Here is a 22060-nt window from a genome sequence, read left to right as displayed (position 1 = left end):
AATGTCAAACAATGGTGAAAAATCATCGATCAGTGTTAAGCCCAATATGACGTCCTTAAATGTCTCCTTTTGTCCGAAACTCAAAGGTATTCAGCTTACTGTCACAGAGGAGTGAAGAAACTAGAATAAAAACAATATTCACATTTAAGAAGCTGAAATCAGAGACATTTTTACTTTATTCTCAAGATGTCTCAAACCGATTAATCGATTATCAAAATAGTTGGTGATTAATTTATTAGCTGATCTTGATTATTCAATTAATCTTTGCAACTGTAATTGTTTTTAACAATTCCCACCAGTAAAAATGACATGCATAGATTTTATTGTGTATTAAAACCTGTATCGATTAAGGTGGATCAAATGTAGCCATAAACATCAGCTAGGGGCGGCTGTGGCTCAGTGGTAGAGCAGTCTCCTGCCAATCAGAAGGTTGGTGGTGCAATACCTGGCCCTGCAGTCCCATGTCAAAGTGTCCCTGGGCAAGACACTGAACCCCAAGTTGCCCCTGAGTGTAAATGTGTGTGAGTGTTTATCTGTTGAGCACGTACAGCAGCCTTGGCCACATTGTGTGAATGGTTCCTGTACTATGTAATAGTTCTTTGAGTAGTTGTTAAGACTAGAAAAGCGCTATATAAAAACTTTACATTTGCTATAAAAGGCAAGTCTATGAAATTAGTGTGAAAAACATTTGACTTTAACTTCAACTCATGTCAGATTATAAACCTTTGTTTACCAAAGTATCTCTGGTAATATATGGTATTTACGCCTCACCTTTAGGCAATCCTTACAGCATTTTGAATACATTCTTTTATCAACATGTTCTTTGAACTCTGCTGGAACACATTTGCCCCTTGGCGATGAATTACGTATAGGTCTAGTGTACCCGTCATTTTATTTATACATGAGATTATGGAACCACATCTGATCCTCATAACCTCCATCACACCCCTCACCCATCCATGACTCTCTGGCCTTGTTTGGAAATCACAATGGTGGTTTATGGTTTCCTTCTTGGCGCCGTGCACCGACACCACCCAGCCCGTGCCCTCCATATGCCCTTGCAGGGTTGGCATCCATGCGCACACCCCGCCGTGACCTGAATACCAGGCCCACACACACACACACACACACACGCATGCGCACGTGTGCACACACAGACACACACACACACACACACACACCTCACTCATCATGGTCACCACCTTTGATTGTCAGTTGTTTGTTAATTATTGATGACTTTTGTCTCAATATGGCTGCAACTTATTTCATGATGCTGTGTATGGAGTAGGGCTGCAACTAACAATAATTTCCAGTTGTTTGGTCTATTACTGTAAATGTCAGAAAATGGTGAACAATTATGATCAGTGATCAGGACCAAAGCCCAAGGTGACGTAGAAAATATTTACATTTTAGAAACTGGAATCAGATAATTGTTTCCTTTTTTCTCTCAAAAAATGACTCAAAATGACGAATCGATTATTAAAATAGTTGGCGATTAATCTAGTAGCTCTAGTACGGAGGTTATGTGTGTGTCTACGACAACCATAAATGTACAGTAAGTGAACACTTGACACCAGTTGCTCCCCACCACCCCATCCTCAAATATCCCACACACAGATGGTCTTAATGCTCGGGCGTAACCAGAGCAACACGCCTGGGTGCAATGACATCAAGTTGACGCAGACGCCAGTACACGACAAGACCTGCTCATTGATCCCAGGTGTATATACTGTACATATTTATGTGTGTGTGTGTGTGTGTGTGTGTGTGTGTGTGTGTGTGTAAGTGTGGTGACACTCGGCCCAGTCATTAGAGCTTCCTCTGCTTGTTGTCATTCTCAGAGTCTTTACAGCAGGACGCTCCCTCCATTTATCGGTCTTCTTTTACCAGAGCTGTCAAGACCATGGCACCATGGTGTGTGTGTGTGTGTGTGTGAGCAAGAGTACTCTACCACACAATGTGTTCATGTGCCTGTGCCGGTGTGTCTACGTGTGAGCACACCATGTAATATTTCACTTCTTACCTTCTAACAGGGACTAGACCATTCATCTCCCGAAGCCACTGTGTAGGTGTCACACACAGCGCTAATGAGGAGAGGATGGAACAAGGGAGAGCCGGCGAGCGAGGGGGGGAAAAAGTAAAATTAGATTTTTTTCTCAGACCGCAGAAAAGAAGCGACAGTGATCAATAATTCCTACGCAAAAATCAAAGTATTGATGAATGGGGGATTTTCATGCCGGGAGCGAGAGGGACGTGGGCGATTGTGGAGTTTTAAGAAAAGACAGAGAAGGCCGGGATTAGTAGCTTGTAGCTCTGCAGGGAGGGAAAGGGTTAAGAAACGTTTTTTTTTTGCTGAGAGCAAAGGCAGTGACTCTTCCCATAACACAAATCAATTTACACCATCCTGAGACATTGATTATAGCTGGCTCATACCTCACATGGTAACAGCAGACATCAAACAGACACTGTCAAGCCTGTAACACCACACAACGAGGGCATTATCTGCTTCTTGCTGTGTGTGTGTGTGTGTGCGTGTTGTTCAGAAGATATCTCTCCGCTTCCCCAGTTACTCAAACAAGGGGATGGCTGCTAGGCAACCAAGCCACATCACATCACATCAGCCAAGCTGGGAGTGCGCGAGAGACATAGAGAGAGAGAAGGAGAGAGAGAGACAGGAGGAGGAGGAGGAGGAGATGGGAGTTTGGAGGCAGAAAACTGTGCTGGCAGTATTACATAAGCCGGCAGCCCAGTCCCACTGCTCACATTAATGTGGTTAGGCACTCAGAAGTGATGTCCATTAGTCACAAGTGACAAGGCAGGTGAAGACGCGGAAGCTGTGATTTTTTTTTTTTTAAAGCCATTGTTGTTTATAATGGACAGCATTACGGACAGATGAGTCAAAAAAAACAAAAAAACACACACACATTATGAGCGGATGAGTCGCGTACTGTACCGTACAAACAGAACAGGGACAGAGGGATGGTTTAAAACAAACACATGCATGAAGATACATAATACAAAGACATTCTGTATGAAGACACATATGCATGCACATATACTGTTACACAAATACATAGTAATGATATATGGAATGATATGTAAGTGCCCCTTATAGAAAATATATGCGCTTTGAAGATGAGATGGTGGGGGTGTTTGTGCGTGCGTGCGTGCGTGAGCGTGCGTGCGTGTATGTGTGTGTGTGTGTGTGTGTATACATGAAAGCTGCGTCAATCAACATGATCATCAAAAATACATCAAAGGCTAAAGTAAAGATAAAGTGGAGCTGCTGGTGTTACTGACAGCCTATACATAATCTATGTATCTGCATTTCCACATATAACACACCAACATACATTCTATCTCAAGATGTAACCAGCACATCTTTGTGATTTATGAACCATTAAAGTGATAGCCAATGATTCAGATTTGTTTTTAAATATAACTAATTTGTCACTAATTGTAAAAGAGCTATTTCTTCTGTACTTATAACTCCATAGGAGATGCACATTGTTACAGTACAGTATTATAACATTATTCTCTCTATAAACTGCTCTGTTATCTGCAATGATCTGAATGCCTCTGTTGCTTTTTTTGAACAAACAGCATTCATATCCAATATCAACGCCACTGTTTTCACGTAAATATGCAACATTGAGAAAAAAAAAACTTTTTTCTGCATTCTGATAACTTATCAAAGATGGATGCTAGGAATGCTCATATATAATATTTGGACAATTGGATAATTAAGAGGGTGACAATAAAGGTCACTGAGATTGAGAACAATAGTTAAAGAAATATATGTTAAAGGAATACTTTGGATTTTAGGAAATACACTTGAATCGCTTTCTTGCTAGAAGTTAGATGAGAAGATTGATACCACATTCATATTAGCTTAGGTTATCTTATCTTAGCATAACGACAGGAGACAAGGGGAAAAAGCTGGCCTCCCTCTGTCTAAAGATTACAAAAAAGTCTGCCTACCATACACTCTTTAATCCACTTATTACATTCTACTTTGTTTGTTTAATTCGTCCAGTGTATAAAAAAATAAAAAAATAGTAGTTTTACAGGGGGTTATGAGCTAGACTTTTTCTTAAGCTAAGCTAACCATCTCCTGGCTGAAGCTTTATATTTAATCGACAGATGAGTGGTATCAATCTTCCCATCACACACTTGGAAAGAAAGTGAACAGGCCTATCTCCCAAAATGTCAAACTTTTCATTTAAGGTAGATTTTCAACCGAGCAGTGTTTTTTTTTTGTGTATCTGTAGCATTGTATAATTCAGCAACAGGCCACTTCCTTAACCCTAACCTAACCTCCACCCCCCCCCAGCCCAGGCAACCTCAAAGCTCCCTGGGGATAATGGTGAAGGGCCGGATGGGGCAGGAAGCCTCCAGCTCCAGGGCTGTCAAGAAGCAGTCGGGAGCCTGGCTGGAGCCCCGTGACTGCAGGGCCTCGCCCAGGCCGCTCCACGCCTTGTGGGAGGTGCTGTGGACCTGAACCGCATCACGCAGGACCTTTTCCCCGAGGTGGACACGCCCGGTTTTCACCAGCAGACAGCCCTGGATGGACAGATGGATAAAAGAAAAGAGTCTGCATTAATTTATTGTATAGTTAGGCTTATTCAGTGACGAACTGTGAGTCTTAAACCTTGGCCTTCTGACTGGGAAAACGGTCATTATGCAGAATTACAGTCAGTGTGCATAATGTTGGTAACTTAAAATTTACAGAACAATACTCGTGGCTTCCATCGTGAACCAACAGGTGCTAGCTTGTGATTCATGTCCCTCACGGTGGGCGGAACTTGTCATAAAGTTAGCTATAGTCTATATCCACGACGTTCCACTTCCGGGATTGATCCGGTCCTGCCAGAAATTCCGCTGGACAAAGCGACGTCGTAGACTTGCAACGGAGACCAGTGAAGTCTATTAGAAGCACTTTTCCGGTGACGGCTGAGCGTTACTGCGCAGCCTCCAACTGAGCTTGAAGACGTAGATGTGACGTGAGCAACCTGTCTGAAAGTTGCAAGTCTTCTGGTAGCTGTGCCAAGAGAAATCTCAATCATTCCAAATCTTGCAGAGACGGAGAGCGTAGGTATATGTAAGGAGATAACATAGGCACAGGCTAATTATTGCAAACTAAAATGCTAGTTAACATTAGTAATTAAACTAAAACAGCCTAAAAGTCGAAACTGCCTGCGAGCTTCTCCTGTACTGTATGGTAATTTGTCTACTATACGACAGAAAGTCGCGTGGTTATGACACAATCGTTAGCCTATTTTTACAAAAACGCCTGCTATGTAGCCATAACGTGAGATACAAGGTAATGGATACATTGTCGTGTTTCTTTGGAAATAAACAAAGTGACGCCAAAATGAATGGCAGTCAATGGAATGCTAACGGCGGGTGATGGCTTATTAGCATCTATAACAAAGCCCGCCCATTTAGAGTGAAGATACGATTGGTCAATTTGTCATTTGAAATTAGTCTCTCATTGAAAACTATTGCTCGGCCCTCTGTAAATTTATAGCTGGACCACCAATCACAGAACTGAAAACATAACATCTTGTTCCCAGCAACAGCAGAGGCAGCAAAATTCTGATAGGTCGAGAATTTATTTAACCATTCACATTCCAACACAAACTCAAAAACATTTTGTTTAGATGTTGATTGTCAAATTCTGAATTGACACAATACAATTACAACTGATGACTTTAAAAAATATATATTATTAGAGCCCCACTGGGCTCATTAGGTCATGTAAAGTATTTATAGAAAAGGATGATTCATGTAGTTCTTTTAAATGGAACAAAGTGTCAAATTAATAATTTGTTTTTAGAAAAATGTACTTGCTGAATTAACCCAACTTCTGAGGTAAATTACAGACTAAAGGTTGACCTACTATTGCATGTTCTCATTTTCACTACACAGAATGGGGATATTATATTTAACTTCAGTAACTTGTCCCTAATATCTTTTTTATTCTAAATATCTACTATTAAAACATGGCATGGTAACATCAAGTAAGCAGATGGTGGCTTTTTACAAAAAAAAAATCAAAATCTTGGATTATAACGCCTGCTGTCCTGTGGACTAGTTTAGTACGACAAAAAAACAGCAACAACAACCAACTGTACTACACTTTACTAGAGTCATATTCAACAGGGATTGTACAATTGAAGGGAGAAAATCCACAAATCGTGAGATTAGGAGCAGTTCTCTGCTGTAAAATGATGCAGTATGTTTTGCACAGATACACACAGTAAGACAAGTTGATGCTGTGTTTAACCTGCTCGGGTCAGAGGAGGGACTGCTAAAGGGACCATTAAAGTGTAACCATGTTTTTTTTCCTACCTTCAGACAACGGGAAAGGTTTCTGGTTTTAGGGGTCTCAGTTGATGTAAATTAAAAAGAGAATAAAAGTCAACTTTCAGCGACTTAAATCCTGTTAGGTTATTGCTAATAATATTACACTGCACTCTCTTTTTTTTGTCAAAGTTCTGTTATTGTTGCACTAATCTTGTTGGCAAAAGATATTCAAAAACCAGCTGCAAGCAATGCATTTACAAGCATCAGTAGCAGAACATCAGAAGACAAAAAAGCAAACGATGTCCTGAAACAGACAGCTTGGGTTGTAATTTTACTGTTAGCCCTCTTTTTCTCTTCTAAATAAATGTTGCTAACCCGAAAGCTTGTTTTCAATCTGTATGATCATCTCACTGCTCACCAGGCTTGTTGCCCAGCTGGACCTACTGTATCTTTAGCAATGTTGGCGCGTTCCCAGATCTCAGGAATGAAAATGGTGAATACAATGTTATCATAACCGACAGACCCCAAACTACAAAAATAAAACCCAAGGGACAATAAAACACAGTTTCACATTCAATTCGGTAAAGGAAAGTGTTGGGCCAGCTATTAGTCTTTGAGAAAGTCAAAAGTAATTAGCTACATTACATCACTCAGCCTAGCACCATCAAAGGTGCCAACACAAAGGCCTCCACACTCACTCACACATATTCTTATTTAACAGGTGTAAACAATAGAAAATGACACTGTGGTGTAAGCAGCCAGCTACATTTCCGACCATCAGCAGTGGGCGTAACATTAGCCACAGTGACTGCACACAGCTCTCCAGGAGCCCCATCCTCAAAGTGAACACGTAAGGTTCACACCTCCATCTGTGAACGAAACCAAGCGATTCCTAAACGTAGGCGTACCAGTGTACCAGCTAAGAACACACAAACATGTAAATAAGACAACTTTGGAGTGACCGCAAGTTGCATTTCTCCTCAATAGTAGAGGCTAACTGTCCCCCCAACTCCAGTCACTGCACAAAGCTAACAGGTACCGGACCAGTCTGTCCACCGCAGAAAGACCAAACTGATATCCACCATTTATCAAACTCCCGGCAAGATAGTGAACAAGCTGACGCCCTGATTGTCGAAGTCAAGGAGTGTTATGGGCAATACTAAATGTAATGTAATTACACCATTCATTACTGAAAGAAAATGAATCACATAACTTTTAAAAATAATATAAAGATGGTTGTTACTAATGAGTTTACACAGTTTGTGCTAAGTGTCCCAAAACATTTAAAAAACATTGGTATGTTTCTTTAGAGAACATGTTATTCCAAAGTCTTCATTTGCAGTGGCGTGCTGGGTAACTAATGCTCAGGGCTCTGCCAGGAAGAGTGGTGGGTATGCATGCAATCTCAACACTCTGATTTTACTGTGTGAACGTATATACTGTATATGTACTGTATGTGTATGTGTGGCATAAAAAGCTGAGGAAGGAGGAAGGAATGAGAAGTATGTAACTGGCATTTCACGTACACTCTATGAATGTATGAACTGAATAAATGGTTGTTAAAGCTGATGTGTAGAAAAAATAAGTGTACGCTGTCAGAGTATGTGTGTGTGTGTGTGTGTGTGTGTGTGTGTGTGTATGTGTAAAAAAGTATACATGTGAGACAGAGAAGGATATTATGGATGATATGTGCTGTCACCATGTTAAAGGTCATGCAGAACTTTGTGTGAATGTGTAAGCGTGTTCTGTCTCTTCGGAGCTCAGCTCAGTTGGGGTGCGGTGTGTTTGAGAGCCCAGCAGAAAAGGCTGTCACGCAACTGACCAACAGCATGGAGTCAAGTCTGTCTCGCACACGAACATACTGCACACACACATATACACACACACACACACACACACACACACACATATACAAGCGACAGTGCATGCACACTCAAGGTGACAACAGGCAACCTCTCTTGCACAATATCATCCCCTTACTTTGACTACCTGTTACACACACACACACACACACACACACACACACACACACACACACACACACACTGAGCTGGCCTGAGGTCAGACAGACAAGTCTTGTTATGCAGTCTCTGCTCACAAGCTCCAGATTAATTGGGCTGAAATTCACATAGCTGGCTAGCGGCTCTGATGCAACTTTCAATAAAAGCACGTACACACACACACACACACACACACACACACACACACACACACACACACTCTCTCTCTCTCTCTCTCTCTCTCTCTCTCTCTCTCTCTCTCTTCCTCCCTTCCTCCGTTCTCCTTTTCCTCACTGCTGCTGTGAGGAAAACACAGAGGAAGATCGGAACTCTTGGGTACGGAGAAAACCTGTCACAGGATGTGCAAACAGGCTTACAAGCTTGTGTGTGTGTGTCTATAATGACTGTGTGTATGCGTGCACGAGGTGCATGATATATTCCTTGCCATTAGTTTGACCACGAGCTTCCACATCTTACTCTCTGTGCTCTTACTGACTCACAGGGGTTATATTGTTCCAACGTTTCTAGCATAAACAAGTCGGCTACTGGGATCACACACACACACACACACACACACACACACACACACACACACACACACACACACACACACACACACACACACACTTCCATCTGTGCCACATGTCCGTTATGTTGGTAACCATGGAAAAGTTGATCCTTCTAGGCCAGCAGCTCAATCAAATAAACACTACTGTATATACTGTGGTCTGATATAAAAACAGGAGAGGCTGAACAAGACAAGCTGAATGGAAAGCACACACACCACAACACACACACACACACACACACACACACACACACACACACACACACACACACACATTGGCTAACATTTTCTTTTTGAGAGTAAGATGAGAAGAACGATAGCAATCTCACATCTGTGCATTACTGTAAGTACAGCTGGTTACGGGATGTGGTTAGCCTAGCTTAGCAGGGGGGAAACAGCTAGTCTGGCTCTTGTGTTAATTACACAAAGATACTGTAGATTTACAGGAATAACAATAAAAACCCTGACAATTTGTGATTTCAAGTTATGGGTTAAAGCTATTTCTTGACAAACAATAGTTTATCCATCTGCCCAGAAGACTAATATTGTGCAGTGTCTCTGGTTATAGTGTGGGTTGCCATTTAGGATGTAGAGGTTTTGGTTTCTGTAGGCATGATGGCACCAAACCTTACAAACCTAAGACCTGGTCACACCAGCATTTAAAAGGGCTATATTTGCGGTAGCATAATTCCAGGGAATCACTGCAATTATTGGATTCGCTCAGGATGAGGTTGAAGACATTAACCAATAGCTAACCGTTTTGACGGTGCTGACCTTTGAGGTAGCGGAATGTCCCAATGTCCAAAATGGAGGAAGCTGTCATAGCTTAGGTGTGTTGCACCATCCAGTTTTTTTTTAACCTTCTCTGTCAAAGTATAAACTTCTCCACAAGAGAGACTTGGTTAACAGACAGTTATGGGGCAGTAGTCAATGCTACAAACCAATTGTCTTTTTGAATAAACTGTGTTAACTTGTCCCTTGTATCATGCTATATATCATATATCATACTATATATGCATATATATATATGCATGCATAGCCCTTACGAAATTACGGTGACTGGTCACGTGACAGTTACAGCGACTGTCATGTCGCGACAGCAGTCAAGACAGTTAAGATTAGCCACAAAAACGTGACTAAGAAACAGCAACGTAACAGTTAGGTTTAGGCCTCCTGCACGCTGGCTGTGTGGCGTGAGCGTGTCAGCTGCGTGGTGTGTCCGTTTTTATTTCGGTTCCCATGTTAACAGGTTAGAGCTTGCACACTGCCTGCGTGACACGCACATCTCAAGCGCAGCTCAAGCTACGCCGAAAACGCGTGCATGCTAGAAATAGGACCGACGCCTATTTTTCAAGCGACACGCAAGCGTGTTTGAAGCGTTTCCAGGCAAAATAGAATACGAAAAGATGTTTATATGTCATTTTGACATGAATACATTTAATAAATGACATTTTGATGTTTGAAAGTCTCTAGGTTTTGACATGAATGCAGATATAAATGTAATTAAAAAAATAAATAATAGTTATCGATTTTCAAATATTGCACCTGTCAATACAGAACAAAATATTCTGTAGCCTATTTTGGCGTCAATATTGCCGACGTTGTCTTTGCTGTAATCACACAAAAATATTGACAAAATAATATATTCAAAATATTATTTCATTTTATCAATGGGAAACAGTCAAGGCTAGCAGCAGCAGCGCAGCGTCAGACACGTTTCTGGTGTGCAAAGACATAGCAAACGCCACACAACTGACACGCAACAGAAACGCCACGCTCACGCCACGCAGGCAGTGTGCAGGAGGCCTTAGGCACCAAAACGATTAGTTAAGACTAGAGAAAAGTTTGTGGTTTGGGTTAAAACATTGGTCCCCTAAGTAGTACTTCCAGGAGTCTTGTGTTTTCCCCTTAACCTCTTCTGGGACACGAACTGTGCTCCCTCACTTGAAAGTGCTGTGTTTGGACTTCAGTCCTAAACACAGGACTTCACTGAGGAGACCGGGGTTCGTGCATGTGTGAAACTATATGTCAACTTTTTTAATTAACCAAGTTTTACAGCCCTTAGTCCTTGACGCAATGGCATCCATGACGTCACATTATGTCCTTATTATAGAGGTCTTGACTGACGCATGTTTAGCCAACCCTGAATGCAGTTTGCGTCCAACCAGAAGTGCAAAAGAGCATAAAAAGTGCAATGTGATATACAAAGTATAGACAGGTGGTTCATAGGCAGGACAAGAAATATATTGCAGTGTTATAAGAGCAGAATAAATATGGCTATGTAATATGAACAGTGTATGAACAACATGTAGAGATATGTGCAATGTAGTAGCAGTGACATTATACTAGTAGTAAAAATAATATAGATATATGCAGTGTATTAGCAGAATATATAATAAGAAAAACAGAATAAATACGGATATTCTGATAAACCGTATAGACAGATATGTACAGTATGTACAGCTATGTGCAGTGTGGTAACATTATAAGAGTAGTAAGAATAAGTGTATGTGCAGGATGAATAGTATGAAGAGCAGCAGAATATGGCTATGTATAGGTGTAATTACAGTACATACATTTGTAAATAAATAAATAGAACGGTATGGGTGGGGTAGGGTAGTGCACATTGTCCGGGGGGAGGGGGCTTAGTAGGTTAATTGTCACCGGGATGCAGAGCAAGAGTTCAGTAGGGTGACACGCTTCACCTCAGTCCCGTTGATGAGAATGGGGGTGTGTGTGCCAGCTTTAGACTTCCTGAAGTCCACAATTCACGAGTTCCGTCGGGTTCCATCTTAATTTCTATCATTTTACACGGGCTCGGGCTGGGCTTGTGCTCCGGGTTGCGCGGTAAATGAGTGGTCAGGTGATGCGTTTCGATTAGAGCGAAAATGGATGCTGAGGAGGTGAAACGTGTATTTGCCAGAATGTCGAACTATTCCTTTAAGTTTAAGACAAAAGGGTATGAGAAAGACTGGTATGAGAAGTGAAAATTAGTACGAATGACACAATAAGGAACGAAATGTCTGAGGGAGAAGGAGAGTGAGCAGAAAGGAAGTGAGTGAACAAATGTGTGCTCAGGAACATTTGCTACCGAGTGTTTCTGGCATTACACTGATAAAACTGGTATCGGTTTTGCTTTAATTACTCCCAGCCATCTGTCTCCAGTTTTACCTCAGCTGATCCCATGGTGCTTGGCAGCCCAGGTTTGTTTCTATTCGTGCCATTAAAGCACAACTGAACTGAGCCAAACTGAGTGAGTGGGCAGTGGTGTTCTCATCCATCTTTCAAGTTAAATTTAAGAAAACTTTTGAAATGCTGCAAACAATACACAACGTTTAATCAAGCGTATTTCCATCAGCTGGATTGAAGAGACTGAGAAAAGCTTCCTGGATGTCACAAATAAACACACCCAACAGAGATTTGATTATGGAATTGATTAGCATTGGGGAAATGAGTTTTTGTTCTTCTGTGTCAGCTGATATTATTCATATTTCACACTGTGCAGAGACAAAAAGAGAACTTTGTAATATGTTTACGTACCATCTACATCTAAGCACCACAAAGATGTATTTATTATTATGGGAATAATATTTATTGGATAACTTCTTTATTACCAAAAACCTTTTCAGCTTCAAGCGAGCATAAGAACTTTTTATTAGGGCTGCACAATATCTAGTTTTTTTATCGTCATTGCAATATCAACTGATGCAATATACATTTCGCGAAAGACACACCGATTTTTCTATGTTAGTTCAAAGAAAATATCAGTAGGAAACAGTAAAAATGTAATGGTCATTCTTTTTTTTTTTAGTGGTGCCTTTTATATTCAATTTGTTCAATAAAAGAACGTTGGAAACGATTTCCTTTCATTTGTTTTAAATTCAACAAGCATATTGTATTTTAGCAAAATACTGAAAGCAGCAGAACTGAGTTCACCTTAACATATATTTATTGGGCGCCCGGTTGGCTCCGTTGGTGGAGCGCGCGCCCATATGACGCAGAGGCCCAGGGTTCGGGTCCGACCTGCAGCGGTTTCCTGCACGTCTTCCCCCTCTCTCTCCCCTTTCGTGTCTGGGCTGTCCCAGTGATTGAAGGCGGAAATGCCCAAAAAATAATCTTCAATATCTATTTATGTATCGCAAGTAATATCTTTATTGTAATATTCAACAACATTATCGCATATTTTCCTCATATAGAGCAGCACTACTTTTTATTATGTCATAGTTTGCATATAAATACTAGGAAGCAAATCCAGCTAATGTATAAAGCCACACACTAATTAAAAGCTACAGTATAGGCTTTAAACAAATGTGTGATTGGATGTTGATGCAAAGGGAACTAAGCAGATATTGACTAGACTGCTGGTTAGCTAGATACATACAAACACAAAATCAATCAGTGACAAAATAGTCATATGGATTAGTTCCCAGAAATGAATGTCTTCTAGACAGCGCAGAGACAGCTGAACTCTAAATTTAGACTGCTGTTGTCAGCCATGCTGCCTAGAGAGCTGAAGAGCTGTATGACCAGACAAAATGGAAAATAAGAATAAAGTTATAAATAATTCATTTGAGCTACCAAGTTAGAAATTCTAATGTACAGTAGTTCTAGTCTAAAGATTGTAAGTTGTGTGCATGACATGGTTCAGGTCCATAATGTTCATAATTATGCAATATGGAAGCAATAGGGCATATCCAAAATGCCGTCTGTTTAACCCTTGTAGGCCAACATCTACACACAAACACACAGTGTAACCCAGTGGCCTAATGCCCTGCTATTAAAAGAGTAATGGCGTTTTTCCATTACATACCTGCTCGACTCGCCTCGACTCTACTCGCCTTTTTTGGTTTTCCATTACGAAAAAAATCCCCTGGTACCTGCCAACAGGTACCAGGTGTTTTTAGTATCACCTCCGTCCAGGTTCCAAGCGAGCTAAGACGATACCAAAAGGTGACGTGAAAACCTGCAGACTACTGATTGGTCAGAGAGAATAGTCACTAATCACTGCGTCATCATTGCTAGCGACAGACGGGGGGTGTCCTGAAAAAACCTGCTATTTTTAAATAGTTTAGCCAGCGGTGGGTTTTTTTGCTGCCTCCAGCTTCTTTTTTTCTTCTGTGTGTCACGTTAGGTCACAGCAGTTTCCTGCGGTGTCGCTATGACGTCCAACCACGCTCGCCTCAGGCATGAGGCGGTGCTAAATCTGCAATGGAAAATGGAGGACGGGGCACTGCGGCCGAGTCGAGTCGAGCCGAGTAGAGTAGAGTAGAGCTGGTACTAGCAGTGGGTAAGCGCCATAAGAGTGCCTTTACCTGAACCTTTAATCTCCAATCTGTGGTGTCTGAGCTGAGTCTGAGCTGGCTGGGACAGGTGAACCAAGGCTGCTGTATTTACCTCGGCCATGTTGGCTTGGACTGTCTACTTACCCACTCCTTAAAATACAGTTTCCCTCTTTTATTATCCCTTAAAGTAATGGCTTGACATTTAAGAAAGTAGCCTATGCTAAGTCCTGTTGTTTTCAACCCTTGTGTGTTGTCTTCTGTTCAAATTTGACCCTTTTTCAAAATCAGAAATATGGGTTTCTTTTTAACTACCTCATTTTAATTACCCCAAAATAACATGGATGATTCCATACAACTTGCTTCGGCAAGTACAACAAAAGATCGGATCTCTATTTTCATAGAATTTTTGGTGTTTTATTAAATTTTTTAGCATTTGAAAAATAAATTTAAATGTTTGGACACAGTACCCTCACTCAACGTTGACACTTAACCTCTCCTTTAATATTAGTCTGAATAATTTGTAATTTCTGCTTTTTAACTTAAGGATTAGGTAGAATTTCCTATAAATGAAGTTTATTGATGATGAATTTCAAGAATAAGTGTAAAACTACTTGTAATAAATTGGTGTTTGTGGTCAAACATCAAAAAAAGCGCCAAAAACATTTAAAAAAAAGACAAGTGCATGACTGAATGGAAGACAACACAAGGGTTAAAGTTAGATGGGAAGATCGATACAATACGAAAAGAAAAGAACACACACAGTTAGCAACAATCACACATATAGTACAAAAGATGAAAACACATCAACAGCCATGACAAAGAAACATGTTTCACGATATCCTCGGATCCAGATCTTAATGGGCAGCACACTGAATGTGATTTAGCAACATCAGCATAGACTGATGTATAAAGGAGTCATATCTGTCATATTTTTCAGTACAGATTAAAGCTATTACTCAGCATCTGAGTAGCTTAGCCTAGCATAAAGACTGGGAGCAGGGAAACAGCTGGTCCAGCACAAGATACAATATGTTAAGTAGAGATCTTTAGAGCTGGTAGGCATATTGAGTGGGACAGAGCCAGGCTGATTGATTCATTTATTGATTTTATTAGACAATTCCTTTTCAAAAAACACCAGCTCAGCAATGGCAGTGAGTGCTTACATAAAAGGAAAGTCAGGATAGCACAATGAAACCCTGAAGCTTATTTCCATCATGGCTCCCTTTGGGGAAGGGGGGTGTAAGAGTGAGGGGTCAAGACGGCATGTCTGACATGGCAAGAATGACACAAAAACAACAACAACAACAACAACAGTGCACACAATGCAATACAATCATCACCAGTGCCTACGCTGTCAGCAAGTCACTCACTGTATTCACTGTACATCGATACAGAACCAGAAAAATCAAATAAAGAAAACACACCTTATTATCAGACGTATCCTACTGTGAATATCCTCTGAGCCAATTCTTAAGCGCCGGCTTGAAACCTCACTGCTAGCTGCACCACGCTAAGCTAAGCTAACCTAACTTAACTGTCTTCCTGCTGTAGCGTTATATTCAGCGTACACACGAGAGTGGTATTAATCTCTCCCAAATGTCAAACAATTTCATAATATAGTATTGGAAAAAAATTATGATTGTATTCCATCTGTGTGACAGTATCATATATATTCAGTTTTAGCTTGTTCCAACTCTTTATTGACGCTACACGATGTTTATACTGAGGGAAGTAGTCAAACCCCTGACTCCATGTTTATTGGGAATATTGTGGTTACTTTTGAGGTTTACGTAAAATTAAACCTGACATATTTGGTATCTTTGGAAACATTTAGGACTTCCACTAGAATTCAAAATAAAGTCCACTGGGTTAGTACAACATTTGACTGCACAGCATGAGTGTGTACTGACTGACCCACATATCATAGTGAGATATATAGTAAGAAGGTAAAACACTTTCACTGAGCCAACTGTGTACAGTATGTTTCGTTTTTATCAGAATTATATGATATTGACTATGCTGACCTTGCATGGTAAATAGTCTGTGTATATGTATATGTACCTATTCCTGTGGTGTATATAGAGAAGACCATGATGACATTATTTTATCGTGCCTTTATTGAATCTATCGTATCTTTCTCCTTAGTGTCATGGTTTGGGTGTGTCTCAAGAATCGCCTAAATCAAACTGTAAGATGGTCAAGTAAGCTGACTGGTGAATCCCAGCTGCACCACACATCCCTGTCTGTTAAACAACTACAGCGGATAGCTATGGCCATCTTAGAAGATAGCCTACACCCTTTGAATAGGGAATTCCAGTATCTCCCCTCTGGACGAAGGCTAAGAGTCCCTGGTTGTAGAACTACAAGATTTAAAAACAGTTTTGTCCCAGCAGCAATCACTCTGTTAAACAAACTGTAGAATTACTGCACACAACGCACAAGCACTTTGGTCATGTACTATCTATAGAATTACCGCATATAACTGCACAAGTCAATGCGGTACTGTTTTTTATCCACGTTATACTGTCTGTTTTATATGTTTTAATTGTTTGTGTGTTGCGTGTAATGTGGTGGTCTACAAAGTTTTAAGGATGTCCTGCCTATTAGACTGTAAACCTAGTTTACCTACGGGTACCAATAAAGTAACCTGAACCTGAACCTGTATGTGTGTGTGAAGATGTGAGGAGAAAAGAAATAGCATATACAGTGCGTCTAGAATAAATTCCTGCATTGCAAAGTTCATTCTTACCTCTCTACAGATAAGAGCAGATAAATAACATATATAACAGTATAAAAGTCAACATGGCACACACATAATTTGCATGTATACGCTAACACGGGAATATAGCAACAGGAAGGAAAAGGAAGACGGAATGAAAGAAAGAGGTGATAGAGGAGCCACAGAGGAAAGGAAATGGAAGAAACAAGGCAGAGAGTGTGAGTGAGCGAGAAAGAGCTAAACTGGGACCAATGAATAGAAAGAGAGAGGGGGATGGAGAGAAAAAAAAAGATAGAGGTGTCAAAGAAAACGGAAAAAAAAAAAGTGAGCCCAGATGAGCCATACATAGCAACGGAGGTACCAGCCAACTCCCAATCGTCTCTCTGTTTGCGCCCCCCTATGCCAATTTTTTTCTTCCTCTCTCTCTCTCTCACACTCTCTCTCTCTCTCTCTCTCTTCCTCTCTCTCCGTCGCCGTGGTTATCAGAGGTCTTGCTCAATAGAATATATTTCCCTGGTTGCTAGGCAATCCAATAAAGCAGGGAGAACGTGCAAAGTGTTATAAATAATGTATTTGCATTATCCAATCAGCTGACAACCACCCCCATACACACAGAGGGGAGAGAGAGAGAGAGAGAGAGAGAGAGAGAGAGAGAGGGAGAGAGAGAGAGAGAGAGAGGGGGGGCATTTGATAATTAGAACGCGATTAATTTAATGAGCACAAGTCCTCGTCCTTGAGAGTATACATCCATATGTGAAGCAGTGTATGAATATGCTTCTGTCGGAGAGGAGGAAAAGTAAAGTGTGTGTTATCCGTGTGTGTGTGTATATGTGTGGGGCTGACTCAGAGCAGGCTCCGCTACAGAACAGGAGGGATGAGATGTGGAGGATGTTGGGAGTGGGTCAGATTCATTTCATGCCATCGCCGGAAGCAAGGCTGGGCCGTGTTTCAGGATCAGCTACCCACCAGAACACACATGTGCACCACATGCCACACATACACACACGTCAACCAAACGCTTACCATAATGAGGTTAACAGCACAGACAGACAAATATGTAAAAGCTGACATTGCTAATAGTGTGATAGATGAACAAAATAGACACTTAGATTTACCCTGTGGACTGCTAACCACACGCACGCACACGCACACAGCATGCCAAAGTCCTATACTGGTTTCCCTCACTACCACACCCTCATCCATCCAAAAATACTCTGAAACCAGCAGCTGACAGCAGAGCCGTGAGTCACTGTCTGATCACTGCATTTCTCTCTCTCTTTCGCACACACACACACACACACACACACACACACACACACACACACACACACACACACACACACACACACACACACACACACACACCCACACAAAACCGTGTGGACACAGTTAAAGCTAATATGTAGAGGTAAAGTGAGTAAAGTGGTGTGCGGTGAATAAGGGAAGATGGTGCTGGTGTGTTATTATGAACCACACTGCAGGGCCTGCTGAGCCTATAGTTATAGTTTTCCCTTACTCACGTTTCCCTTTCCTCATCTGCTGTGGCTACAGTGGAGAAAATTATGACTTTACTCCACTCTGGTTGGCTTGGGTGAGGCTATGCAACGCTGTCTTACTGTAGACCTCAAAAAATGAATGGGTCCTAAAACATAGGACTTTCACCTGCGGTGTTCGTGTCCGGGAAGTACTACTTAGTGGGGGGCCTGTGTTTTAACTGTAACCACAAAGTCGTTTTGGTGGCTAAACTTAAGTGTCCTGACTGCTGTTACAAGCGTCCCATCAGGGTGACTGGTGGTCGTTTCACAGTCAGCTTTGAAACAACCACTAACGGTGACCGGTTGCCATAATTTCGTAAGATATCATACAAACTCGTTGATGTGAATATGTTGCAGTAAAACAACAAATTGCCAGACCAGCTGTTTCCCAATACTTCCAGTCTTTATGCTATGCTAAGCTAATCGTCTCCCGGCTCTAGTTTACAGACATGAGTGGTAAGGATCTTTTCATCCAACTCTTAAGAAAGTGAGCTAATAAGCATGTTTCCCATCTATTGTAGAGACAGCATTAAAATAGTGTTGTGTTTCATGGACATGTAATGTCTTCACAATGGCTTTAAAAAAGAGTTGACATTGTAATAAAAAAAATAATAATAATAATAATAATAATTGTTGCATTCAGATTCCTGTAAAAATGTCAGTGGCCGTAGTGGTTAAGACACATTCTAAATACACAATGTCATCAATTTAATTCAGAGACCTTGACTCTTTTTCTCTCCTTCTATTTCCTGTTTATATCTACACTATAACTGTCCAATAAAGGCAAAATACCCAAAATATAATCTATATAAAATGTCATTATCTAAAGCTCTAGAGGCTTCACATTAGTAATACTGTCTCATACTATGTGTCCATAAGAAAATATTCCAGGATGTCATTGTGAAGCCACAGTAGGATTACATCTTCTTTTATGTGTAGCCTTCAAAAAAAGATCTTAAGGACATTCAAGGAAAGTACAGTATGTACTTTTGCAGAATAATAGCTCAAGTGTAAGAACATCAACTAAGAATACCATCAGTATTCCCCTTAAGGCAGAGCATAATAAATGGGCCACCGGCACACAAAGTGTCCACAGCAGATACAGTATAAAATGAAATGCCTGAATCCAGAGCCACAGAGTAGCAGCGACTGTAGGTTGTATTCTGGCAGGCTAATGCAAGCCAGAAATATAGATCGCGCTCCAAATGCCCCACACACTGTCCCACATAGGCTCCATCCCAATGCAAAGATGCAAGTATTTACCACACTGCTCCATTAGCATGTCTAATAGCCACAACATCTAGATAGCAGAGTCTTTTGTATTTGGGTCTATTAGTGCCTACTACATGTGCTTTAATCCAAGTACAAGCATACAAAAATGGTCCAAATAGTCCACATGTGCGCCAAATCCATGGAGGAAGGCAAAAACACATGCACATGCACACTCACACTTTCACACTGAGAACACATCTGCCCTGTAAGAGACCCAAAGTAGACACTGCCAGCTGGCTTTGTTTCAAATCTTCCACCCCTGGGATTGGTTCTCCCACAGGCCAAATATGGAAGAGATGTGTACCTCTGTCTACCCCAATGGGACTGCAATTTTACACACACACACACACACACACACACACACACGCACACACACACACACACGCACACACACACGCACACACACACAAGGAGCCAAATCATTAGCCTTATGTGGTCACAAGGTGTCCAGTACTTATGTCAGAGATATCAACCAGCACATCTATAGTAGGGCTGTAACGATACACCAAACCCACAAAAGAGGAGAGAAAAAAAGAGAGATGTTGAGAAAAAAAGATATTTCTATTAAATAACACATGAAAAACCTGTATAAACTGAACACCAAAGAACAATATTAACTATGCAAATTATTAACAATACACCTAAGTAAAATAAAAGCTATACCACTTCTGTTTTCTTTCTAACAAAATATTGTTGAAAAACAAACAGAACTAAACTCCATTGTGGAGATGATTCGAGCATGTTGAAAATTCTTCTTCAGTCAAGTTCTCTGACATTTACAAAGTAAATGAACTGTTTCACAGTACTGTGCAGGGTCCGAAATTAACACTCGCCAAATGTGTGTGTGTGGGGGGGCGACACACAAACGCATAAACAATGACGCACACACCAGACACCTGCCACTACCTTCTGTTTACTGATAGCTAGCGTTTAACTCAGGCTAATTAATTAGCTAGTAAGGTGCGATTTTTGGCAGCCAGATTCCAAAAGAAAGCACAATGAAATGAAATGTTAACCGATCTTTAACCATTGACCGACAAGCAGGAAACAGAGTCTCAGTTCACCCGTCCGGGAGGCTTTCACACACTTTCCGCACTCCGTGTCTGCGGACAGCTGTAGGCTTGTACCGGTGTTGATGTTTTGTGCATTGTCAGAAACGTGCAGCCACTTTCCTGAAACCACTTGCGGGACTGACACAAGTCCACAGCGGCCCGCGGCGTGTATGTCTGTCTCCACCACTTCCACCTGCAGGTTGTCAGTTGTGTGTCTGCCTGGTATGGGCCTACTCTCGGATGGCCGATTTAACTCGCCGGTCCTCATCAATATAGTTTCATGTGTCACATAGCTCTCCACAAGCAGAAAAAGAGGAGCTTAAAACGCAACTTGCGATGTGATCTTGTGATCTGAACGGGAAGGATAACTCTGGGAGTTGGAAGGGGTGTGTCGCGATTCTACGTTCTCACGCGCTTTCGGTTTCATATCGCATATCGTTACAGCCCTAATCTATAGTCACTATGGAGACCACAGACATTGGGTGTGTACTCTATGTAGGTGTGAGCATGTGTCGGGCAGGGTTGGATTTAGGAATATCCCCCTCTGGTACCTTCACCATGACAACAGAGAAAGTTCAAAAGTCAAAGCAGCTGTGGCTAATCCAGTGGATTATCTGGAAGACAGACTGTAAAAGAGATTGAGCGAGGGAGTGGGTGGAAGTGGGCGAGAGAGGATCTTTCTACTGCGGAAGAAAGAGAGAGAGAGAGAGAGAGAGAGAGAGAGAGAGAGAAAGCGAAAGGATATGCTCGGATGAAAGAAATGTGGGGGAGTGATAGAAAGAGAGAGAGAAGACGAGTCTTTGAGCAGTATTTGTCATTTGCTGGTCATGGACCAAGGTTTGTTTGTTTGTATTTTCTGAAATTTGAAGTTTGCCCACAACAACGAAACACATCTCAGAATGTGACTGAGTCATAACATGATAATTAAGACTACAATAACTTCAACACTGACACAGACACAGAACAGCACAGGGGAAAAAAGAGTAATGATTATGAGCAGCTGTCATCGCTACTGCAAACTTGAGAGCTAATAGCAGCTAATAGCAAGCTAGCCTAATCATTTCTGCTGAATTGCGTAAGAAAGACACACATTTTATCAGCTAACCTTTCTTTCTTTTCAGAAAGGAACTACTACATCAGTACACAGTATAGTTGAAACTAAGAGGCTAACATACTCTATAGCCTTTTCAAACAACAGAGGAAGTTTCTTCGGTTCCAAAAGAGTAGCCTAATGATTATGAGCAGCTGCCATTGCTTCTGCCATGCAGCAGGCTAATATTAGCAGCTATTAGCCACGTAGCCGCATCATTTCTGTTGAATTAC

General features: G+C 41.3%; 1 protein-coding gene across 2 annotated transcripts in view; it reads right to left on the bottom strand.

Annotated features, from left to right (window-relative positions):
- Positions 1 to 3168: 3168 nt before the first annotated feature.
- ttc7a (tetratricopeptide repeat domain 7A) overlaps positions 3169 to 22060 on the bottom strand; it is a 60169-nt gene continuing 41277 nt past the window's right edge. For both annotated transcript variants that reach the window (XM_078272726.1, XM_078272728.1), the window contains one exon: positions 3169 to 4563. In XM_078272726.1, coding sequence (XP_078128852.1) covers positions 4345 to 4563 — 219 coding nt within the window. In that variant the 3' untranslated portion in view covers positions 3169 to 4344. The remainder of the gene's footprint in view (positions 4564 to 22060) is intronic.

This window comes from Sander vitreus, chromosome 17 (genome assembly GCF_031162955.1).
Source record: "Sander vitreus isolate 19-12246 chromosome 17, sanVit1, whole genome shotgun sequence".
NCBI classification, from domain to species: domain Eukaryota; kingdom Metazoa; phylum Chordata; class Actinopteri; order Perciformes; family Percidae; genus Sander; species Sander vitreus.
This window is presented reverse-complemented; position numbering and strand designations above follow the sequence as displayed.